The following is a 25,896-nucleotide window of genomic DNA, read 5'->3' as shown; positions in this document are numbered from 1 at the left end:
AATATCAATAAATAAATGTGTATATAGAGTTTTATTGTACAGTAGCAGTTCTTCAAAAGACAGTGTAAGGTATAATCCATAAAGCCACCATATTTGTGTATATGAAGGTCGCAGTTCACTAATGAGGGGAAAAAACAAAAATATTGAAGTGTACTTTACCCCAAATTCACAAAAGAATGAACTAAAACTTCTTTTAAAACTTCATTTAAACAATGGAATTCATAAAAAGGCAACACGATCACAGCAAGGGGACAGGGGTTTCCTTCTGGTCTGTATACTCACAGCGGTCCTTCTGGTTTGTTCATTTATATTTCTGGAATCGAAATTCAATGGAAATGTCAGACATCAAACACAAACTGTGACTCTAGACTGCTTGGTTCACTGTGCTGTGACAGACTGAGCTCCCAGATCTGCCTTGTTTTTCCAGTGTCTTTACCTGCATTTGTCTGTAGATCCAGTTCAAGAAGCTTGTGGCATTGCCGTAGACACCAGGTTTGTTCCTCTGGGCACAGCCATAACCCCAGCTAGTGTCCCCTACCAGCCACCATACCGAAGCCTCCTCTGTCACCAGAGGACCCCCACTGTCACCCTGACAAACACAAAAGCAGTAGTAAGTTTAAGCAATGAAGGATAATGCTCTCCCCTGTATATTGATTTAATACTTCAATACGTTATCTACTATTGGATTTGCTGGAAACAAAGCATAATATTGCCTTAATTTAAGTAAACTAGTGAACAAATTTTTATACTTATACACTTAGTGAGAAGAGCCCAGACTTAATCAATTTGCACTTTGCACAGTACCAGAAAGTTTGGACACGCCTGATTATGATAATGGGAAACATACTTTCAAAGACATTCTGATCTAAAGACTTATCCTTAAATTTTTGAAATTTGTTTCTTGGACAAATAAATAGTGAAGTTGATGCCTACATATGAATTTCTTTCCAAAAAAAGTATTTTTAAAAGATTTTTTTTGGCTACTTTGAAGAATCTAAAATATAAGACAGTTTTGATTTTTTAAACACTTTTTGCCACTGCATAATTCCATTTGTGTTATTATTCTAAAATTTGAAAAATAGAAAAAATAAAGAATAAAAAGAATAAAAGTTGTATCCAAAGTGTTGAGTGGTATCTTCAACATTTGAGAGAGTTGTTCAACTCATATACTTTCCACAACATCAAGATTCTGGGGGTCACTGAGGTTGAACAAGGTTGTGTAGGAATCAAAATCAAAACTATGGTAGGGCAAAGCACCTAAGCAGATTGAATATGGGCTGAAATCTTCCACTAGTGTACATTACATTGAATTAAACAAAAGATCAAACTTCACATGTGGGATGATCCTGAAAACCAATTGACCAGGATGCATGTAAATATTTTCCACAGAAGCATTCAGCTGATAACACTGAAAACTGAATTCCAAAGGAATTCAGCCCAGACATTACATGGCTCTGGGAATATGTGACATTTTTCACATACAAACTGCGCAGGTGACCACATTTGAACAAGCGTTCTTTTGAAAATATTTCACTCATCACTTAATAAAACAAACCATAAAACCAGGCATTATCTATGCTAATGCGTTAAAAGCCTCAATCAGATTTCAATACATTTTTATTTTCCAGAAAAACAGGTTTGTTTAATATTAGCCTTTTAATGTTAGTGCCATGCCTGATGGCTAAAATTAGGCTTTTATCATCAGCTAAGTACACCACAATGTATTTATGATACCACCTTATTCTTTGACTTTCACTGCCCGCCTGAAGGGAAAGGTATGACACATACCTTTTAATTTCTGGGTTTTTTTTCTTTTTTTTTCTCCTGGTGTGTGACACCAGAGATTGCAGAGTGAGAGCATGTCACATTTTGCCCAGCGCCTCCCAGCCAGACCTACATCAGGCTGCCTTTATATCAACACTAACGGCGACCATGCCCAAGGAGGAGGAAGAAGAGGAGAGGCAGGCAGCACGGCTGTGATTTTCCATGGGTGGGGCTGATCGTACCTGGCAGGAATCCACCCCACCCTGTAAAATGCCGGCGCATATCATAGTGTCCGTGATCTCTCCGTTGTACACCGACAGGCTATTGCAGGTGGCCCTGTCAATCAGCGGCACCTGGGCCTCCATGAGGTGTCGTGAGGAGGGCCCTGCAAGCACAGGAGGAAGTGGACTAGTACAGTCACGGGTAAACACGACTCACAGTAGCTCTGAAAATTCCTGTGCAGCCATGTTCATAGTATGGGTACATGGTGCAATAGTGTGATCCATTTTACATATTAAGAATGTTAAACAGTATTCCAGCATTCAAGTCACTGATTAGTGACTGTGTGAAACAGGAACTAATAACTAACTAATAATACACATATTAAAAAGGAATGTATTTTTCATTGCAGGGCTTGTCGGGTTCAAATCCAACTCAGTCTCAAGTGGCTAGGGGTGTAAATGTTTAACACTGTTTGCTAAAGACAGAATGTTTTATTCAAAGGAGCATACATAAACATAAATATCACACTTCCTGATTTGGCAAAAGTCACATAGACACTCCTGCCACTCAGCCAAGCTTAGGGTCATATGTATCAATCATTGTGTACAACTTGCCATAGGACCATGTGGTACGCACAATCCCATGATTTTTGTACGGAGGTTTTTTCATCAGCGTTATCAAACACCACGTACACCTAATTGTCTTCTGAGCGTAAATCAGATTATCGTGAGATTATGTGCACATGAACACGCTTAATGTCCACTCCCACAATTGTTCTTATATGGACCCAGACATGCCTTTAATTAGTCTAATTAGCATATTAAAGATCCCAGGTAAATCAGAGTGAAATGCAGAGATTGATGTTGAGGATCAATGGCACAATGTAAGAAAAGAAATTATTCAGACACGGAGATAGAGCTGATGGCTGATGAGGTGGAGAGGAGACTAGCAGCATTTCAAATCGATGTAAAAATGCAGAGTGGCTCAAAGTGGTGACTGCTATGAATGCAGTTTCACCAGAGGTGTGTACGGTGGAGGAGGTAAAGAAGAAGTCGTCAGATTTTAAAAGAGAGGGCAAAAAAACGAATAAGTGCACACAGGACCAGTGCGTGACACACACCGCGATAACACTCATCAATGATTGACACAAGATCCATTTACTTGCATCACCGTTAGTTCCTCTTGGTGTCGCCAATCTGCAAATTACAAATTTTATGCGTACACCCCGGTGCACATGTTTTCCAGGGAAGTATCTTTTAATAAATACCGTTTTATGTGTAGAAAAGTGCTCAGCACAATTTTAGTGCATACGCACCGTTTACACATGTGGCCCTCAGTCTCACATTTGATGAAATTAACTGAGGGAAACCAGACCAGAGCCCAGGTATGCAGTTCCTGACAGCGGTGTAACTTAGAGGTGTCAATACATTGATTCATACTGACAAATTAATAGAATGATCCAGCTGTATTGATGCTATGTGTGAGAATCGATTCATACCAATGATTTTTTATGTATTTATCTTTATTCATGTTAATGCACCAATCTGGATGAAAATACAGTGACAATCTTAGTTATCCTTGAACAGTGTTATTTCAGTTTATGAACTAATGCTTAGATACATTTCTTTAAATGCATAGAATAAGGTTATGTTGAATGATACTGTTTCACAATGTATCATATTGAATCATATTGCATTGTATCAAAGTAAATTCTTATATGAATCAATACTGTATTGTATTGTTGGTAATCCAAAGCTTTCAACCCCTAGCGTAAAGGCAAAAGACATCATGGCCAGGCTGTAAACACACCTGTAGACTATTACACCTGAAACCAGAAGGTTTGAATTTCAGGTAGGGCATTGCTGTTCTACCTTTGAGCAAGGTATTAACTGCCATTACTCTCACTTGTATCTGGCTGTATGAATGGACACTATGTTGCCTGTTTCACTACCCTTTTCACTATGTTACTACACTTCACTACATTGATTAGGGTTCTTTCAAATGGTCTTTATTTAGAGACTGGGTTTGGCCTCATATTCTGATCTCTTCTACACAAGGTTTTTGTTAGCAGGCACTCTTATCCAGCTAATGTTTAATTCATTTACACAGCTGGATAACTACTGAAGCTGCATGGGTCCCTTGCCCTAGGGTACAACAGAAGTGCACCCACCCAGGAAATGAACTGACAACTGCTGAGTTATGTACCCTGCTCCTTACTGCCTATGAATGATGGAGTGCACTCACCTCCACTTCTTGTGGCCCCCCAGCCTGAAATCCAGCACATTCGGGGCGCGGCAAAATTCAGACCCACGTTTGGCAAACACACCGGTTTCACAAAATCTGTAAAGAGCAGGACCAAGTCAATAAAGTGCCAGAGTGGCTAGCTGTGGACAGTATCAGCACTGGGCATTTACTATGGAAAAACTCAAGGAGAGCTGCATATGAAGAATCACTGTACGGTGAAGCACTGAACAGCCTTAACTGCTCGTCTATCAGATGATTCCACTATATGGAGGAGCTCCAACTGGAAGCCAGGAAAAATAGGCAACAATTTTAATAACATCAACTGACCAGCTAAAGCAGCATGCTTTAACTAAGTGTTAGTGGCAATCTTCAGGTTTTGGGAAATATTTTAAATTGGACATTTGAGCAATAATTGAACATTCAAATAATAAATGATAAAAGATCAGTTTAAATGAGAGAGAATGAGACAGAGAGGCAGTGAGAGATGGATAAATAGCGAGAGGCAGGGAGAGAGAGAGGGCCTACTTGACATTGTAAGAGGCTCCTTCAGTTTCATGAGTGCAATATCGTTGTTTTTCGTTTCACTGTTGTAGGCATTGGAGACGATGAGAGATACAGCATTGCCAGCACTCCAGGTCATATCATATTGATCGAGGTATCCCCCATACACTGTCCAATCGTCCGGGTAAGAATACCTACAGTTTACCATAACGGGTTAACACATAGGAATGGAGAGAGAGAGAGAGAGAGAGAGAGAGAGAGAGAGAGAGAGAGAGACAGTCTCTGGTTTGGCTGAACTGACCTTTCCACACAGTGCGCTGCTGTCACTATCCAGTAGGGGGTTATGATGGACCCGCCACAGAGGTGCTGGGTTCCAACATGCAGGCTGACCTGCCATGGCCATGTCCCCAGGGCAGCCATCTTCCCACCCACAATGCGTGACCCTGGAAAGGTGACCCTGGTGCCACAGTCTACAGGCAAATTAGGAAGTGAGGTGAAAGTCTGGGATGAAAGAGCCAGAAAGAGCTCAGCTATATTCCCACTCACTTACTCACTGTGTGACCATGTGACTGATTAATTGATTTATTAATTAACTGATTAACTGACTGGCAGACTGACTGAGTGATTAATGATAGATATTGATTTGGGGTTTGCACACAGGACTGACTACATTAGCTACATAATCCTGCTCCATACAAGTTAAATGTGACCTTTGAGCTGAAACAGGAACAGGGAGCATGCGATCAGCTTACCGATGCAGCGCAGCGTGACAATGCTGTTAGACACACAGAACTCGCTGAGGATGAGAGAAATAGCGTCCTTATGTGAGTACAGCTCAACAGCAATCAACAGCAGTGAATTCAGTTCCTAGATGACTAAATGCAGTGAATTTCATTTGTTTCATTAGACAAGACTGGCTCTGGTGGGTTTGGCCATGAGAATTCCCTGAATTCTGTCTGACTCACTGTAAACTGCCTCACCCACACTTCCAGGTATCAAGAGCATGGCTAGCAGGGTTAAAAATGAGGAAAGTCACTGATCAAATTAAATAGATCCAACAGAAAGAAGTTTAGGGAAAATTTTGAAATTGCATCTGCGATTTCTAAAACATCAAAGAAAGAAAAAGTCAGTAGATATAAGATATAGATAAAGTAACTTCTTATTAAGTCAGAATAAGCAGGGAGAGTGGTGCTATCTCACCTATAGACAAAATGATTCTGTATAGGTGTTCCAGAGTCCAAACCCCACACCACCTGCATATAGCCATGGGAGTCACTCAAACTTGGTATCATTTGTCCAGATTTAACATAGGACTCTCTGTGGAACAAAAGAATAAATTATGCCAAAAAGCCACTTCTTTTCAAAACATCTCTCCCCCTTTTCACAATACCCCTTCTCCTTCTGTTTTGTCATCACACTGCAGCAGGCTTGAAAGTAACATCTTGCATTAGAGCTGTGCCTGAATAATTACACATATAAAATTATGTAAGTATCATGTAAGTATATATGTAATTGACAGTGCATTGATCAGATGTCACAAACTCTGAAATGGCTGGAGCTATAATGTCCTATCAATAATTCACTGACCTGAACCAATCAGAAACAGAGAGGTTTTTCCAACAGAGAGGTTTTTCGATTGGTTCATGCAAACCTGTGAATGACATCACATGGTAGCTCTGCCCTTAATGATGTTCATGAAGGCTTTTTCCTTCATATCTAGGCATTTGCTTTGGGCTAATGAAAATGACTGAGGTCATCTCTCTGGCATTGAGGGTGTCTGGCCACAGGGTGATGGGATGCACCTGTCATATCCGATCTGTGCGCATGTAACCCTCCCGTAATCGTCGTCCCATCCATTGGAGCACACCGGCTTCCATGATGCGCTCTGACTTGAGTACGCTTGCAGGATAAAGTTGGAGCCATAGAGTCGGACTGGAAGGCAAAAGTGAGAGTGAAGTACGCCCACAGGTCATGTCAGCTGACCATATGTAGACCTCCACAGCCTTGCAGTGGTCTGGGCCCGCTTCTGGGTAATGGCTTGACCGCGTGAGGCAGCCAGCTCGGGGGGAGGAAACACTTACAACACTGGGACTCATCCTGCCCTGCCACGCAGTTGCTCACCCCGTCGCACCACTGGGAGGCCTTGATGCAGCGACCATCACCACAGGGCACCCCAAACATGCACCTGGAGGAAACTGAGGAGGAGGGGTATTGAGAGAGGGTTGCTGTTGGGGTGGAAACGCACCGCGTTGGGCACAGAATCTCCTAATGGGCATCTGAGGCTGCGCTCTGAGAAACTCATCAGCACTTTGTTTATTGTACAAACTAAACAGCTACATCTATTCAAAGCTCAAATTATTGACATATTTTCAGGAGAAAGTCAGCAGAGAACCATGAGCCCCCAGGGAAAGTGCTCAGCTGGACCTCCCCAGCAGACACCGATGAAATGACAACAGCAGAATTCAATGCAGTTTTGTTTTTGTGTAGTAGTGTGGTAAATACAGAACATTAGTAAAAAATTGGTCACAAAAAAGGGAGCTTTGCACAGTTATAGAAGTGTGAGGTGCCAGCAGGAATCAGAGGCTCATGACAGTACTCACAGAAGTAGCCCATCAGTATAGCCGCCACAACCAGGAGGACAAGCACAATGACCAAAGAAGTCACGATGCAGCCACAATGCTTTCCCCTCAGTCTCCTAACTCCTGGAGAAGACAGCCAATCATTTACAGAGAAAGGTTAGCTTGCGTTACATTTTTAAAATGTAAATATATCTGAGCAGGTGAATGTTTCGTTTAGGTGAAAGTACAGAGCAAAAAGGGAAAGAAACATAAAATTGTCCATAGTTTTAGGTTTGTGTTTTAAACAGGGATGCCAGTTTGGTGGTCTCGTGATTAGAGCACCAGACGTTTGGTGGTTTGATCCCCAGCTGCATCATGCTATGGATTTTAAAAGTTGTGCCCACCACCTCTCTCTACTTGGATTTCAGGATTAAAGACATGGATTGGGGGTAAGTGCCCTGCGTTAGACTGGGTATTCTATCCAGGGGTGAGAGACTGTACATCAATCCTCTTCATGCTACAAAAATCGGGAAGAACTATGACCCTATGAACCATTCAGACTCAGATATACTTCCTGCAGTGCAGAGTGCAGCGTTAAACATAGTGGCTTTCAACACCTTGGATTGCTGATCGTTGTGGGCATAGTGTTTACCTTTGACCTCAGGACCTGGCTCTGGTGTGGTGTCAGCTGGCTTCTCCGGTGTGAAGGGCTGGGGAGTAGGGTCGAATTGGAGACTATGGACAGTTTGGGGGACATACTGGGGTATGTCAGGAGAGCCCTTGTGTGGTAGGGAAGGGTACAACCCCACCGCAGGGTTAAAGGGGGGTGGTCTCTCCTGTCCTTCCTGGAAACCATAGTTTATGAAGTAGGGGCCAGAATCCGCCTGGATAACACAAGCAAAAAGAAAGAGAAGACATACATACATACACACACACACACACACACACACAGGAAAATGTTTTCATTGTGATAAATGTTGGAGCACCAGTGTGGGATATTTACTGTACTGACATGCAAATTCTGTATGCAAACTTTCCAGTCTTTTTTTGTTAAAAATATATGCAAATTGTATTTTACTGGGCATTAATACAACATATACCGAAACCTATACATACCTACACAAACCTAAGCATTCTATTTCAATGAGAGACTGAGTTAATTTTTGTTACTCTATTACTTTTATTCACCATGTAAAAAAATAATTACAATTATTAAAAAGGAAGGATTTACCGCATCAGTTGTCATAATTTCTTAGCCTAGGAAGAAGGTGTTTTCACCTAAAATGATCAATTCCATCAAAAAGTAGGTTACTGGTTATGCCAATTTTTTCAAAAGGAGTGATGCATTTAATTACAGTTGTTCAGTTGCAGTTGTTTTATATTCGACAAGTGACTGACATAACACAGTATGTCACAACACTTCGCTATCAATTGATTTCATTTAATTCCCTGCAAAATCAAGTTTGACATGACTGTATTCAGGGGAAATTAGGCCTAACCATAAAATCCAGCTGCAAAAGCAGTGTGGGTAAATCATTTTGTAGTGAGCTACAGCAGATGGCTCATTTACATGATTATGAATTCAAGACATATTGTGTTTCAAGAAAGACATTTGAAAAGCATGATTATAAATTCATAGCAGTGTTGTGTATTAATGCATATAAATGTGTCGAAATATAACTGAAATAACACAACAAAGGTCACTAACAGAAAGAAACCAAACAAGACATTCACTCTACAACCCATTCATTAAATTCCATATACATAAACTCTAGGGGAGAAAAGTCTTACCTCCAGCGTGCTTCACCTGTTACTGTACTTTCAAAAGGGATCCTGTGCATAAAAGCCATCCTTTCAGTCCATATTGTGTAATCGACGATCAGAAACTAATGGTCGCTCTGCCACTCCTTTGTTTGGACAATGATGCAAACGTTTACCTCCCAGCTGAGCTGCGCTTTCATTGTCGGCAGTGAGTAATAGCAACTGACGATAAAGCAATTTGTTTGCTGTCACTCTTCGCACCAGACTTCAGTCTCATTATGACAAGACTGCGAGCATTTTGTAAAGAAAATAATAAAATAATAATAATAATAATAATAATAATAAATATAGCTGCAAGTAGCAATGAAGGGGCCAAGCACCTCAGGGCCACCAGGTAGACAACTAATGAGAACAACCCCTGACCAAGACACCAATCCATCACAGGGTGAACAGACACATTGACACCCACTCTTACACTCACACCTATGGGCAATATAGCATGTCCAATTGACATTACCTGAATGTGTTTGGACTGTGGTAGAAAAACCAGAATACCCAGAGGAAAGCCACATGAACACAAGGACAAGGTACAAACTGAATGCAGATGCACCCCAAACTTGAAACCTCCATAATGTTAGGCAGTACTGCTACCCATTTGCACCACCGCACTGCCCCCCACTACATATATGTCAAGCTTAAACATAAGCGGTGCCATAAAATGCAGTGTGCCTTATTGGGACATTGCAATGAGAAGTGCCAACGCTGTTGGAGGAGTGCAATTTTTGGGTATTTGAAAAAGTCCAAAATGATGGGAAAAATGGCAGAGAACATACCATATTAGCTGAATATAATAAAATGTCCCTGATTAGAAAAGGACCCCTCATTTTTTAACACCTTTTTTGGCAAAAGACCTTTTGAAGATCAAATCTTATTTATTTAAAGAAATCATTTTATTTCATACCCCAGGCTGTGAAGATCATGAACACTCTTGCTCCCCCCCCTTCACTGAACCATTAATCCCGCCATAGGACCAGACAGACACTATTCTCCACTAGTGCAATCCTTTTCATGCTGCACCTGGCACTTTTTGTACAGACAAAAAAAAATAATTTATTGACAGTACATACTGCTATTCCCCTCCAACTATACCATAAACACATGCCGCCATAGTCATGCTACTATTCCCCTCCAAATGTTTACAAAACTGAGTGTATTGTTTATGGATATATGTTGTTTTAATTCTCTTTGTAATTTATATACACTGTTGATATAGGAAAAATCGCATTTCATTCTTGATTGTACGCAAGTGCATGATAAAATGACAATAAAGGAAATCTCAATCTGAAATCAATTTAATAAAATACACTGAATAAAACAAGGTACTCTGATATATTTTCTACATCTGTTAGATGAAATTACCACAGACAACCCCTTTTCAGATGTAATTTCTGAAGTAGAAAAAACCCGCTGTCTAACATTCAGGCCAATATGGAAAGTCCAAGTGTTTCTTCAACAGTATTTAGTGTATTAGTTGTGGCAATAAGTCAAACGGTGCAGATGTGCCTATTTTAATTGCTACAAACTGACTGTATCTTAACAGTCATGCCATTTGGACACTGAACTATGTGTTCATTTTCCAGTTAGGACCTGATATGCAAGGATGTAATGACCTACAAAAAATTGGTGGCAATATCTGCTTTTCTTTGTGTGGTCTGTGCCTTGTGATGTCCATTAGAACAAAATTTCATTAAAAACTAAGTACATGGACACATGGGTGTTTAAACCTGTTTTTCAGTATAGCACCCCAAAGTGGCCAAATTTCACTAAACTTGCTGTGTGGCACCCAGGCCTAATTGTAAGCATGTGTATAGACTTTTATGCCAATGAACAAAAGCATTTCAGAGGTATGGCCACTCTTCCTTTATGGCGAATTCACGGGTGAATTTGTGGGTACACTGCGGCCACATTGTTCAACCTGGCAACTATCCTTTAACAACTGTTAAAGACAATGGTCCAAAGAGGTAATACACAAAACCTCATTGTGCCATAACTCTAGGAGGAGGTGCTTAAATGTGTTTTTGACAAAATCAAAGATGGATGAAACACAAAATGTCCCATGTGGAGGTTTCATAAGCTCCCAGATAGGATCCTTAACTTTGATGAAGCACAAGAAATTTAGTTGAGATATCTGCTTTTCTGCCAGAGTAATGGGTATTTTAATGATTTTAATGGTATAGCGCCCCCAAGTGGCCAAATGTCATGAAACTTGGTGCATACCCAGTGTTGCTAATACCAACAAAGTGTACCAAGTGAGATATGACTCACTTCCTTTTTTGGTGTCTTCACCATGGAATTTCATTGGACGACAGCGGCTGTTTCGTTTGCCCTAGCAAAATTCTTTGAATAACTTTTGGTCAGAACCCTCTGTAGATGATACGGACCAGATTTGGTGGTGATATAATCAACGGTCTAGGACTAGTTCACAAAAGTAGGTTTTTCAAAAAACTGAAAATCCATTACAGTGGAGTCTATTCAATTCATCATGACCCAGGGATTCAGCGGAAATAAGGATAACAAGTCTAGGACAAACGGTTCAAAAGTAATAAGCAAAAATGTATTCTTGAAATTTGGCCTGCTGACGGCGCTACAGGGATTGACGGATTGACTCCAAAGTTGGTGCCTGGATCCCTTGGACTGTGCTATATGAGGGTGCCAGATTCCACCAACATCCACCTAGGGCTTCTATGGCCTGCCATAGAAAATCATTGAAAAAATGATAATACCAAGATGGCCGAAAAACAAAATGCCCGACACACAGGTTTCATGCTTTCCCAGCTAGGGTCATTCACTGTGATGATGCACAAGAAATTTGGTTGAAACATCTGCTTTGATTTTGATAGGATCAAATTTGGATATTGCCATCACAAATTTGGTGGTGATAGGATCAACGGCCTAGGACTAGTTTGCAAAAATTCAAAATGACAGAAAATGCATTCGAATCGTCGTGACCCAAGGATTCAGGGGGGAAAAAGATCACAACTCTAGGACAAACGGTTCAAAAGTTACAAGCGAAAATGTACCTTGAAGTTTGGCCTGTTGGTGGCGCTACAGAGATGGATGGACTGACCCCAAATTTGAGGCCTGGATACTTTGGACTGTCCTCTATCAATGTGCCAAATTTCATAAAAATCCACCAAAGGGTTCTATGGGCTGCCATAGACAGAGGAGAAAGTATAATAGTGAAAAATTCTAACAATTACAATAGGTGCCTAGCACCTTCGGTGCTTGGCCCCAAATAAAGTGGAGTGGATGCAGTATCTAACTGTATGTACTTTTATTGTTATCCCTGACATTAAGTGCAAAGTGTAAAATGGACTCTTTATCTCCCAAACCCAAGCAGAGACAAAGCAGACAGAAAGAACAGAAGTGACCCCTACATCCATAGAACATGCAAAGCCGTCGCGCCCAGTAATGCACCTATGTGGATACACCTATATTGTATAAATAAATTAGCTCACACCCTGAAGCGAACATAAGCCATTAAGTCATTAGCAAATTGGTATGAGTGAGTCAACACGATCCAATGCACGGTACTTGTGCAAATTTTAAGTATCTGAGTGGTGAACCCCTAACAGGTCTCGCGCTCTTGAAACAAATACGCAAGTAGGGTTTTTTGTCTATTGTCCATGTGGGGAGGAAAATCCGTCGGCTTGTTTAAGATCGCGCACAAGCCACATAAGCCTTTCTGCAGCGAATGGTTAAATCCTTCACCACCTGAAACCGCCACTCATACTGAAATAATTAAAACAATGTGTACGAAAAATGCCAGTGCCACAATTATAGGTCAAGTAATTTCTGAGGGTCCAAAAACAATCACTTTGAGGAAGAGAAAAGAGGAAGTACAAAGATGCTAGCAACTGCGTTCCAAAGATATCTTGTTTGAAAAAAAATTATTGCAATTTCAAATGCAATTATCAATGTCAGAAAAAACATCTACATACAGGATGCAGTAAAAATAGAACAGTACATCAAATTATGCATTTCAGCATGTGCTCAACTCCCTCCCCCACCACATAGTTGGGTCTGAATTGGGGATGTACATTTGGGGTGACAGGGAGGGTAGCAGAAAATTAAGATGAAGAAACTGATTTATTTAAAGTCTTGAACAACGCTTACCATGGTTCAAGCATAGACGTTACAAACACTGAAACTGCAAATGGAAAAGTTTTTTTCCCCCGGTAGTTTTTACATTCACATGTTCAACATAAAACTTAAGGTGATACAATATGACCTCATATTTCTCTTTCAGACATCCAGGGACTCATGTGCCAAAGAAATCTCATAGCATTTTAGCAACAAAATACTTTGGAACATTCATATACTTAGGTACATATACACCCAAAAACACTGGGGTTTGATTAGAGCTTCTTATCAAGTGCTCAGTGTTGCAATACTGTCATAAACCTACTCAACATTTCAGTCATTCCACTGAAACAGCACCATTCACAGAGCGTTTCTAATGGACAAATATATCCTGTACAATGCTTTAAGCGTGGTTTTCCTTTGTATGTCTTGACTGTAAGGCCTTTTGTCGTAGCTGCATGCAGAGGTCAAAGGACTGAGCACTGCTAGAATGTTGTACCCACAAATACAAGGTGAGTTTTGCAGTATGAGCACACAAAGTTGATCTCAGATAAGCACACACAACCAGTGCAAGATTTACTGTTTCAACATGAGTTTGCCTTCAGCGCTTGCCTTACAGTCTATTCCTAATGAAACCAATGTATGCACTTATAATTAATGCTAAGTCTATGGCTACTTATTTTGGTCAGAGTGCTAATAAATCTAAATACACTCAGTGTCAATACATTCCCCAATTCATGTATCGCTGAACCCAGAGGATAGACCAGAGAAAGGGTTTGCTGACAATAAAATGCATTTCTCCTGTGTGCAGAAAGTTCCATTCTATAACATTTTATCTAGAAAATTACATTAATGTGGGTTTTTTAATGTCTAGCACATTGAGGCCTTTTACTGAAAGGACAGCCAACTGTATATACTTCATTGGAATTTTGTGTGCTAGCTAATGTCAGCCACATTACTGCTGGCTGTACATAAAAAAGTACAAATTTGTATGACAATGTATAGGATTTTTACAGTATATAACGTGATCATAAAATGCAATCGTATGATGTGACCATATGTGTGTGTAAAATGCACACACTCATACTGTGTACAACTGAACACACTGATATTGAGAAGATATGCAAATCCTTTGAATATGCAAACAGGGAAAAAAACCACAAACACACAAGGAAACCAGCTGTGGAAGGGGTGGAGATTTGTGCCGTTGGTAGCAGTCATGCGCCCCCTTGTAGCTGCTATACCCAGGCCTGCCAGCCTGGGAAGAGGCGACTGAGGTTTTTCGGGTCCATGGCCTGCTGGATGAGCAGGTTGACCTGGCCGCTCACGTTGAGCACTGCCCCCTCCTCCACACCCTTCAGCTTCTCCTGTAGGCGCAGCAGGACTCGCTCCGCCACCTTGTTGAAGCTCTGGGTGTCACTGCTGGAAAGGGCAGAGGTCAAAGGTCACAGGTCATGCAACTCCATCCTCTTTAAAGGTGTACTGGATGCAGTTCTAATGTCAAAATGGGGATAAGCCAAAATATGGCAGCAGTTTACCTTGCATACTACTTCTATATATAGTACATAAAACAACACTTAAGATCAGACTGAATCTAACTGCAGCATGCCTATTCACCACATGAGAATAACCAGTATAAGAATTTTTAATGGTATGTTTAACAGCTTTTTTTCAGTTTAGTAAACACTAACTCCCTTGTGTTAAGCTGGAAATAAGCAAAAAGAGCATTTGCTTGAGTGCCTCTGTCAAAACGCGAATTGCTTTGCGGTTAGATTGTATGTGGGTGTTAGGCAATATGAGGGTCGCACCTGGGCTTGTGATGGGCCTCCAGGTCGTCCCCACCCAGAGTGGTGCTGGGCGTGGCATTGAGGTCAGCCTGCTCCTCGTGCTGCCGCTGCAGGTAGAAGGCCTTCAGTGGGTTCATGGTCCAGTCGAACAGTGGATCATACAGCAGCACCTGTGTGCAAAGAGTCATGACATTTTGCACTCTGCGGTCGAAACAGCCCACAAACTATGCATACAACAACGAGGCATACAAAACATCAACACTACAGGAAAGCCTGATCCTGGAATATTACTGAAAAAAGAGGTTTGACACTACCTTCTGAAAATTACAGTTTTATTTACAAAGTCTTATTTAATTACTGCTGTGCTAAGGCCTTTCAAAGCTTCTCTCAGCATTCTCAGCCCTGGTCTTGGAGGGCCGCAGTGTCTGCAGTGCTACTCTACCCGGATCCTGGAGGGCCGCAGTGACTGTGGGGCTACTCTGCTCTGGTCCTGGAGGGCTACAGCATCTGCAGGGCTTACTCTACCTATATTTGTAGTCTTTCATACTATGCAGTCAACTGACCATGCTATTGAATCACTTTCTCATCTGTACCAGCTTGGCTTTCCTCTGCAGTTCTGACACTGTGTATTGCTTAAAGAGAGCCAGAAATTCTCCTGGACTACAGTCCTCCAGGACCAGGATTGGGTATCTCTGCTCTCAAACTTGAACCAAATCTTAATTTTTGGGTCACGGGCTTGTGTTCTTACCTCCACTATAGTGAGAAGGGCTTCCTGGGAGCTCCTCATCACCTCCATGGTCTTTTCACAGCATCTAAACAAGGCCAACAACAAAGAAATGCTAGGAAGCCATCTGCAAGTAAGCATGTTGTTCAGAAAAATCACAGCTATAGTGAGAAGGGCTTCCTGGGAGCTCCTCATCACCTCCATGGTCTTTTCACAGCATCTAAACAAGGCCAACAATAAAGAAATGCTGGGAAGCCATCTGCAAGCAAGCACGTTGTTCAGAAAAATCACAGCTGCAGAGTTTTCACACATGCCCTTGTGGGGTGATCCTCTAGTAGCTCACCTTCTGAAAACGCCCTCCACGCCAGAGATACCCATTCCATCCACAATGTCCCGGGACAACCTGAAGGGCACTGTCTCTGGGGTGGGCAAAATCTTACCCTGCTCAAAGGCCACACCTGCGGTGGGGGGTAGGGGTATCAAAGGTGGAATAAAAAAGCAAAACAACAGACAACATCCAACAATCCCACTACAAAACAACACATTGCGGTTTCCTTACCCAAATCGATATGCACCAGTTCAGCTGTCTGCTCATCAATCAGGATATTCTGTATGTGTCGATCACCAAGTCCAACAATGTAACCCACTGGGGGAAAGATTACTCCATGTTACTGTGATGTTCAATTCCAAGCACCATAGTAAAGTTATCCGAGAGTCCAAACACTTCTTGAGCTGCAAAGTGTGTGGCCCATGACTCTCGGAAATGATAAATGGTAGCAAATACAGAGGCATAATTCTGTCATCACTGGCATTGCTGCATTGTGATTAGCAGATGTAGTTATCCACAGTCAACCTCACTCTTGCAGGATTCCTGAGCCAACCATTTCCTGGTACACAGTACTGTGTTGTGTTGCCAAGACTACATTGGAGAAAGTTGTTGGGGGCACTCATACCTATAGAGGAGGTGGCCACACTACGGGTGTAGGCCAGTCGTTTCTCCATCCACACAGCAGGGTCCAGGAAGCGCTCCATGCAGAAGTAGCGGAAGACAGGCCGGAAGTTTTGACACACCTCGTTAAAGGCCTGGACCTTTCCATCTGGGGTCAGCTTCTGCGATTCCTGCATGCGGCGCGGCAAACAGAACATAAATAATACAATCTTTTCATTTAAAAACTCCTCCATCCTCTGTGCTTCACTTCTGGGATGCACTTATGTGAGATGCTTTATCATGTCTGTTACTGCACTGTTGTACTGCTCTGTCCTTCTACAGTGCTGGGATCCAGCTGCCTTTCTGTTGCACTTTATATTGTTCTATTTTCTGATGTTCCATTTTACCTAAGCCCAGATTCTCTCACCACAGGGCAATTGGGGCTATTTACGTAGCTATTAAATAAGGTAGGTCTGATCTGCTCCTAAAGTTGAATCTTTTGTTGCCATTAGGGGACAGAGAGGGAAATTTCCACTTTTTTCCTCCATCGAAGCGTTATCCAACGAGTTAGCTCATTGGCAAACACAGCTAATTCAGCTCTAGCTGACGAGAGGTTTTTTTGTGGTTTTTCACCCTCTCAGGAAGCAAATCTTTAAATTATTTAAGCAGCACACTTTAGCTAGCTAGTCGGGTAGTTCAGCTAGCTAGCCAGTTCGCTTGTTTAATTTTTTATACTGATCTTCAGCGTCAGATTTAGGATAGTCTGATTCGTGATGGTTGTAGTTAGCGCGTCTGCTGAACTGTAAATGTAGTTTTATTGTATTCAGGCTAAGTGGCATTTCCTCGTATTTGATTTCTGCCTTTGACTGTTCTAAGCCACCTCGGTGCTTTTAGCAACGTTTTTTAGCTGGTAATTGTATCTCGGCAGTAAATCTTTATTTAGGTAAAGCGTTTCAGGGGAAAAAAAATGTGGCCAAAACTGTGTGAGAGTTGCCAGGTGATCAGATTTCTGGAGGGAGACCTCCAAGATGAGTTCATATATCCAAGAGTTCTCAGAGAACTAGCAGAGGTGGTTTACAAGCCTCTGACAGTTATATTTAAGCAATCCCTTAAAACTGGAGAAATGCCAGATGACTGGAAGCATGTCAGTGTAGTACCTATCTACAAGAAAGGAGACCGGAATGATCCAGGAAATTATAGGCCTGTCATCTTAACTTGTATCGCATGCAAAATACTGGAATCCATCATTAGGGATAATTTGGAATTATTCTTGGAACAAAATGGTGTCTTAAATGACATCCAACACGGTTTTCGCAGAGGGGAGGTGTGTCTTAACAAACCTCCTGGGACTTCTTTGAGGAAGCAACAGTATATCTGGACTCAAACCAATGCTTATGATTTATCTATTTGGACTTTCAAAAGGCGTTTGACAAAGTTCCGCACAAGAGGCTCATATTGAAAATGAAATCTGTAGGAATTACAGGAGCTATCACTGAGTGGGTTCGAAGTTGGTTGTCTAATATAAAAAGCAGACTGTAACTGTGGGAGGAACTGTTGGGGCCTTTGCTATTTCTTATATACATAAATGATCTTGATGTAGAGGTTAGTAGTAAAATAGTAAAATTTGCAGATGACACAAAACTAGGGGGTCTAGCCAACAGTATAGAATCAACTAAGGTAATACAGGAAGGCCTAAACAGCATCCAAAAGTGGGCAGATACCTGGCAGATGACATTCAGTTTAGATAAATGTAAAGTCTTGCATGTGGGAAATAAGAACCTTAGACAAGACTACTTCATGGGTGGAAAAAAACTAGAATGTGCCCAGTTTGAAAAGGACTTGGGAGTAATGGTTGACCCAAGCTTAACAGGATCTAGGCAATGTACTGTAGCAGTAAAAAAAGGCCAACAGGATGCTGGGATATATAGCCAAAGTATTGAGTATAAATTTAAGGAGGTTGTACTGAAATTATACAATGCCTTTAGTCAGACCTCACTTGGAATACTGTGTGCAGTTTCTGGCCACCGTACTATAAAAAAGACATCGAAGCTCTTGAAAAGTTCAAAGAAAGGCAACTAAATTAGTTCCTGGCATGAAATATAAAAGCTACGAGGAAAGACTCAAGTACTTAACCTATTTAGACTAAGCGAGTGGAGGCTTAGGGGTGATTTAACTGAGGTTATTAAATTTATTATTAAATAAGGTCAACTATAATAGATTTTTAGGGTGAGTTCAGTCTGTAAAACAAGAGGACATAAATGGAAATATTATCTTACACAAAGAGTTATCAATACATGGAATAGGTTGCCAGGTCACGCAGTTGAGGCAGAGACCCTTGCTGTGTTCAAGTTTAGACTGATGCAGTTTTGGATACTCTTTTAATTACGGAAATGGGCGAGCTTAGTTGGGCCGAATGGCCTGTTTTCTTGTCATATATGTTCTTATGTTCTAAGAAAAAAAATTTAATGCCAAACTACAAAGCAGTTAGACAGTCATTAACTATTCCAGTTGTTCTGTGCATGCTCTTCTCTTTACAAAGCGCTAAAGTATATTCAAATGTGATGATATTGACTGGAAGGGAGCTATTGCAAAACCCATGAGACGGATTTAATCTAAAGGCAGGCACTGGATGTACGTCTCCTTCAGCACTCTGATGTGACGCGGAGTGTCACAAGGCATGAGGTGTACCATCATTTTCCTCCGACAGGCCAGGTTGGTCCAGTCGTTGGGGTGGAAACGGCTGGTGGGCACCATTCTTGGCGTCAACAAGGAACTCCCCGATGGGCACAGTCCCGGTGCACCACTCCAGCACCCCGCTGCGCTGGGAAAAGGGCACCACCTGGGTGCAAAGAGAGCACAGTTGGGGGGATGTAATGGCTAAACGTAATTGTACTTACAATTATGTTTAACCATTACAGATTTCCCAGCAAACAGGCTACATGTTTTTCCAACAGCAGTATATAATGACCTGCTATTTAAGTGCTGTGGGAAGGATGAGAGACATTGTTCATTATATGAGGCTTGCATATGATTTTAGCTCCCAAATATCTTATAGGAACAATTGGGTAAATGTATCTTAAGTTAGGTATGTATCATAAAGTTGAACAGTTGAAGATATCTCCATTTTTACTAATTTTCAGAAATCATGTTTTTTTTATTGTGCAATTCCAGGTCATATCATCAAACTGCAGTTGGGCTGTTTTGATTAAGTAAAAAAAAACTAAACAAAATACAGGTAACTTACAAAATTAAACTTTATTGAAAAATTGTTTTTTTTTTAAAGTTTGAAAACATTTCATGTTTCAGAGTTAAATAAAGTCGTGTAATCGATATAAGTTTCTTTTAAGTTGCAATATTTAACATTCTTTAACATAAAAACAAGTACGTAAAGTACTGAAAATTGCACAAAAACAGTCCATTCTTGGGCAATATTAAACATTTATAAGATCATACCTTGGAAAATCCCAGCCAGACTACAAACCCCCTGAGTATGAATGTGCCAATGTTTTAACCTGCAGAGTGGTCATTAAAGACCACGCTGTCCTTTTTTAAAGAGCTACCACAGTGGTGACCAGACAAGCTCATGCAGAACTGACTCATTGAGCCTAGAGACACAGAGCAGCATCCTGTTTTACTTTATCCGTTGTGGAAGAAGCACTCGGTTTATCTTGGTTTAACTCCTCAGTAGACAGTGCAGATGCCTGAACTTTTATTCTGATTTGTGTTTACAAGCAATGGAGGGAACTTTTCCCTTACCGCTATAACCCTGCGCTCACACCGGCAGCAACTTTGTCGCTGTATTTCGCCAAGTTCGCTGTGTCCCTGATGCTAGCTGCAGCTAGTCGCTGTCGCTTGCTGTAGCCATACTTGTGGGCATTGCTACCGTAGTTTTGAGGAAGTGGGCTACAAATATATTGACAGGAGATGCATCAATTTTCAAATAAAAAAGGTATATACTTAATAAACATTATAATATATATTTTATATGTACTTTGCTTAACCTTTTTTTAGTTGCCAAGTCGTGGCGATGTTGCGTCACCTGACCTGAATACTGCACGCTGAGTTCGCTGATCGAATTTATCAGTTTTGTTCAAGAACAGCACTGGCGTTTGAAGTTTTCCTGCTGTAAAGCGTGAACTTGCAATGCCTTGACAATGGACAACAATGGCGTTTGAGACAAAACATATTTAGGGTTCAGAATGCTGAATGCAAGTGTTATGAATAACTGAGGACAGTCAGTTGTTTTTTTTAAAGGATGGCGTTTATTGGTTTTTGCAGATGAAATCTTCAGTTGTAAAGGCTTTGTGATGATGTCTCTGCATGGTACCTTGTAACGGCGAATGTTCAGCTTCCTCTTCCTGGTCTCTGCGTTGCGCTGCAGGAGCATGGAGCACATCTGGAATACCTGCTGCATGACTGCATCCTGCCTCAGGTCATCTTGGCCCTGGGAACCACAGAGAGCACAAACCAATCAGGGAACAAAGCCTCACATCACAGACCAATGACTGCACAGGGCACCACAGAATGGGCCAATCATGGAAAGGACTGTCACAACATTGACCAATCACTGATCAGAGCATCAAAGCATGGAAGAATCATTACACAGAATATTAAAGCATAAATCGGAGTACCAAAGCACGGGGGGGGGGGGCTGGGAGTTGTACGTTCCTCCCTAAAAACTGATCCCATTTTAAGGCCTGCATGAACAGATCAAATGAACTGCTTTGAACATTTACATCCAGAATCCCTCTGAAGAGGGGTAAAATGTCAGATTTTAGTCAATTAACATTTTTTGTGTGTTGAGTTTTTCTGAAAAAACTGAAAAAACTGAAAAAATGTTACTGACAAGGAAAAGACCAGGTAACAGCAGAGAATACCATGACCTGCACTGCGCAACACTTCAAAGTCATGTTCCCACCACCGCAATGCACAAGTGCCGTTAACAGTTAACTGGATGTGAAGGAAAAAGGCCAACAGGATGCTATATATCCCAGCATCCTGTTGGCCTTTTTTACTGCTACAGCACACTGCCTAGATCCTGTTAAGCTTGGGTCAACCATTACTCCCAAGTCCTTTTCAAACTGAGCACATTCTAGTTTTTTTCCACCCATGAAGTAGTCTTGTCTAAGGTTCTTATTTCCCACATGCAAGACTTTACATTTATCTAAACTGAATGTCATCTGCCAGGTATCTGCCCACTTTTGGATGCTGTTTAGGCCTTCCTGTATTACCTTAGTGATTCTATCTACTGTTGGCTAGACCCCCTAGTTTTGTGTCATCTGCAAATTTTACTATTTTACTACTAACCTCTGCATCAAGATCATTTATGTATATAAGATATAAGACAAGATATAATGGAAGGAGACAGCTGTTGCTGACAGCCCAGTGTTGCCCGCTGTCACTTCCTGGTCGCCCGCCTCAGTCTCACCTTGACAAGCTGCCGCCTGCTCTTCCCATCCGAGCCAATGCAGTCGATGATCTTCGGGAGGTTGACCCCTCCAGCCAGGTGGAAATGAGGCTTGAAGGCATTGATGGTCACCAGGCTGTCGTACTTTCCGGAGGGGTCCACCTGCACATCCACAAAAACCGAGAGGGTTGCAAGTAGGGATGTCACGAGAACCGATACTTCGGTACCAAGTCGATGCCAAAATTCTGAAAATGTGGCGGTACTCATTTTTCTACAGTACCATAGGTACCGATGCTTCGTACCAAGTTGATGCCAAAATTCTGAAAACGTGACGCTACTCGTTCTTCTACAGTACCGTAAGGATGTTATTCTTCCGGACCTGACGGGGGCAGCATATACGCCTGTTTGTTTTTCAGTACTTGTTGCTTTTATTACTCATTGTACTTAGTGGTGTATTTGTATGGAGCACCATCATACCAAAAAAATTCCTTGTTGGGGGCAACCTACTTAGCAATAAACTAAATTCTGAAGTGTTCTAGTCTGCCGTTAAAATGCCAAAGGAAGAGGAAGAACACTTGGAAGATGGCGACAAGCGCAGCTGCAGCAACAGCTCTGCCTCAACTCGACGAAAAGAAAAACAGTAAGAGTTGTGTATCAAAGTACTTTGCGTTCCAGGCGGATCATCAGGGATTGATAATAAATTCGCAAAAACCAGTATGCAAATGATGCCATCAAACTTTTCAGATGAAAGGAGGAAACACTTCCAACTTAGCGAAGCACCTCAAAGAAAGACATCCAGATTTATTCAAAGAATTCAAGGTGAGTGAGTTTCAATTCATGTTAACGTTACATTAACAACGTATCCAAAGTGTTGTCCTTGCTATCCTGAAATTACCATTTATTACCAATTATCCAATAATTACCATTATTTTTGTTTGAGACAGCTGGCATTGCTGTGTAGCCAACTATGTTCCATATGACGTTTGCAGTGGCTAAACGCTACAGGCTACCGTGTTTAAGCTAATGTAATGTAACCATAGCTTGTAATGGTAGGCTACCGTCCTTACCGTTCAGTCTGTGTCATCTGTCATCAAAATATAATGTTAGTGTTTTAAATAAATATTTCCGGACTAATGGTCTGTCACCATGTCAGCAAATTTAAACTGCTTGCACTCTGAGTACATAGAGGTTGTGTGTGTGCGTGTGTGTGTTAGTACATTGTGTGTGCAGCCTCTGCTGTTTTCTTACAGTCATTGAGCTATACCCGATAACTGAAATCTCATAATTTTCCTTTCACAGTATCAGCCAGAGGAGGATGTCGACCAGGAGAGGCAGGAGCAAAGTCAGCAAACACATACACAGCCAACCATATCAGAAGCTTTTCAGAGGCACAGAAAATACCATGCCACTGTTCTTTTCTGTAATGTTAATAGTTGTTTCTTTATATTATTATTATTGTATATAGGCCTATTTATTATTTCCATATTTTTTCATGTCTTGGCTGGGTACTGCAATTGAAATGCTGTACCATCATAAAAAGTTGATTGTTTGTAATTAAGCACAGTATTGTTTGTTTTAAATACTTTAAGGCTACATGCCACTGTTGTTTTTTATATTGTTTTATATTGTTTATATTACTGTTGTTGTTCAAATGTTTTTAATAAATGAGTGCGTGTTGAAGTACATGGGATTTATTGTTTTGTTTTTGTTTTTTACCGTGGTATCGAATTTGGTATCGAGAATCGTGAAATCTCACTGGTATTGGTATCGACTACTAAATTTCTGGTATCGTGACATGCCTAGTTGCAAGTTAAAATCGAAGGTGCAGCCCCGACCACGATGCTTGAGCCTCGTTGCTTTAGTCAACACCCAGCTGTATGAATGGATGCTGTGTAAACTGCACACCATGCAATGTTAAGGTGGCCTGCTTACCCAATAAACAAAATAACCACTTCACTTTCATTAGAACAGGACATACAAGTACTCAGCACCCACACACACAGGCGTGTATCCAGGTACAATGGCTTATCAAAGTAAACTCAACAGACGACCTTTGGACAGACAGCATTTCAATGGAAGATGAATTAATTTCTGCAGTTATAAATAAATATGCATAGAAGGGAAAAGTTCAGAGCCTGATAAGCAAAACAAAAGTCTTTTTAACCTATTATCAGAGAACTACCTGTATTTCACTGTTTTTTTCAAGAAACCACAATAACAAGCAAAAACAAACCAAAGTGATTAATATTAACCAATAATCATATACAAGCAGGTGTGAAAAAAATCTATGAATGTGGCATCTTACTTTCTTTTTACATTTTAATGAATTGGAAATCACTTGCAAATCACCCTGAAATCTTTCAGAGGACGATATTGTTTAGAGCAGCGTTTCCCAAACATCTCCTGGAGGACCCCTTGTCCTGCATGTTTTAGATCTCTCAGTGCTCCAACACAGCTGATTCAAATGATCAACTCCTCATGAACTCCTGAAGCTGCTTAATACCAAACTGATCATTTGAATCAGCTGTGTTGGAGCAGGGAGAGATCTAAAATATGCAGGACAAGGGGTCCTCCAGGAGATGTTTTGGAAATGCTGGTTTAGAGAACTGAGAAAGCTTCCACGAAAAACAGCTCTTGTTTACTCTTTCAATCTTACTCCCTAATACAGACGTTAACTTGTATCGCATGCAAAATACTGGAATCCATCATTAGGGATAATTTGCAATTATCCCTGGAACGAAATGGTGTTCTAAATGATAGCCAACACGGTTTTCGCAGAGGGAGGTCATGCTTAACAAACCTCCTGGACTTCTTTGAGGAAGCTACAGCATGTCTGGACTCAAACCAGGCTTATGATATTATCTAATAGGTCTTTCAAAAGGCATTTGACAAAGTTCCGCACGAGAGACTCATATTGAAAATGACATCTGCGGGAATTACAGGAGCCATCACCGAGTGGGTTCGAAGTTGGCTGTCTAATAGAAAGCAGACTGTAACTGTGGGAGGAATTGTATCGGAGCAGGGTCCTGTACGAAGTGGAGTCCCGCAGGGATCGGTGTTGGGGCCTTTGCTATTTCTTATATACATAAATGATCTTGATGCAGAGGTTAGAAGTAAAATAGTAAAATTTGCAGATGACACAAAACTAGGGGGTCTAGCCAACAGTACAGAATCAACTAAAATAATACAGGAAGACCTAAACAGCATCCAAAAGTGGGCAGATACCTGGCAGATGACTTTCAATTTAGATAAATGTAAAATCTTGCATGTAGGAAATAAGAACCTTAAACAAGACTACTTCGTGGGTGGAAAAAAACTAGAATGTGCTCAATTTGAAAAGGACTTGGGAGTAATGGTTGACCCAAGCTTAACAGGATCTAGGCAGTGTGCTGTAGCAGTAAAAAAGGCCAACAGGATGCTGGGATATATAGCCAAAAGTATTGAGTATAAATCTAAAGAGGTTATATTGAAATTATACAATGCCTTAGTCAGACCGCACCTGGAATACTGTGTGCAGTTCTGGGCACCGCACTATAAAAAAGATACTGAAGCTTTAGAAAAGGTTCAAAGAAGGGCAACTAAATTAGTTCCTGGCATGAAATATAAATGCTATGAGGAAAGACTCAAGTCACTTAACCTATTTAGATTAAGCGAGAGGAGGCTTAGGGGTGATTTAATTGAGGTATTTAAATTTATAAAAGGAATCAATAAGGTTAACTATAATAGATTCTTTAGGGTGAGTTCAGTCTGTAAAACAAGAGGACATAAATGGAAACTAGTTAAGAGTAAGTTCCGCACTGATGTAAGGAAATATTATTTTACACAAAGAGTTATCAATACATGGAATAGGTTGCCAG

General features: G+C 41.0%; 3 protein-coding genes across 3 annotated transcripts in view; all 3 read right to left on the bottom strand.

Annotated features, from left to right (window-relative positions):
* Window positions 1-254: 254 nt before the first annotated feature.
* LOC118782865 (transmembrane protease serine 2-like) lies at window positions 255-9,250 on the bottom strand. The gene is made up of 11 exons (XM_036536474.1): window positions 9,227-9,250; window positions 7,942-8,173; window positions 6,813-6,956; window positions 6,534-6,663; window positions 5,484-5,527; window positions 5,033-5,201; window positions 4,756-4,925; window positions 4,231-4,326; window positions 2,007-2,149; window positions 437-589; window positions 255-313 (listed from the first exon to the last, which is right to left on the bottom strand). The coding sequence occupies exons 1-11, from the start codon at window positions 9,248-9,250 to the stop codon at window positions 302-304; spliced, it is 1,317 nt and encodes a 438-aa protein (XP_036392367.1). The 3' UTR covers window positions 255-301.
* A 3,494-nt stretch (window positions 9,251-12,744) lies between these two features.
* LOC118783008 (serine-protein kinase ATM-like) lies at window positions 12,745-15,820 on the bottom strand. Its single transcript, XM_036536656.1, has 3 exons — window positions 15,729-15,820; window positions 15,002-15,150; window positions 12,745-14,615 (listed from the first exon to the last, which is right to left on the bottom strand). The coding sequence occupies exons 1-3, from the start codon at window positions 15,774-15,776 to the stop codon at window positions 14,432-14,434; spliced, it is 381 nt and encodes a 126-aa protein (XP_036392549.1). The 5' UTR covers window positions 15,777-15,820; the 3' UTR covers window positions 12,745-14,431.
* A 223-nt stretch (window positions 15,821-16,043) lies between these two features.
* Window positions 16,044-25,896, bottom strand: part of atm (ATM serine/threonine kinase) — a 55,395-nt gene continuing 45,542 nt past the window's right edge. Inside the window, 7 exon segments of the mRNA XM_036536654.1 lie at window positions 16,044-16,162; window positions 16,264-16,350; window positions 16,658-16,823; window positions 19,321-19,371; window positions 19,373-19,471; window positions 20,960-21,076; window positions 22,061-22,201. Coding sequence (XP_036392547.1) covers window positions 16,044-16,162; window positions 16,264-16,350; window positions 16,658-16,823; window positions 19,321-19,371; window positions 19,373-19,471; window positions 20,960-21,076; window positions 22,061-22,201 — 780 coding nt within the window.

This window comes from Megalops cyprinoides, chromosome 9 (assembly GCF_013368585.1).
Source record: "Megalops cyprinoides isolate fMegCyp1 chromosome 9, fMegCyp1.pri, whole genome shotgun sequence".
Classification (NCBI taxonomy): domain Eukaryota; kingdom Metazoa; phylum Chordata; class Actinopteri; order Elopiformes; family Megalopidae; genus Megalops; species Megalops cyprinoides.
This window is presented reverse-complemented; position numbering and strand designations above follow the sequence as displayed.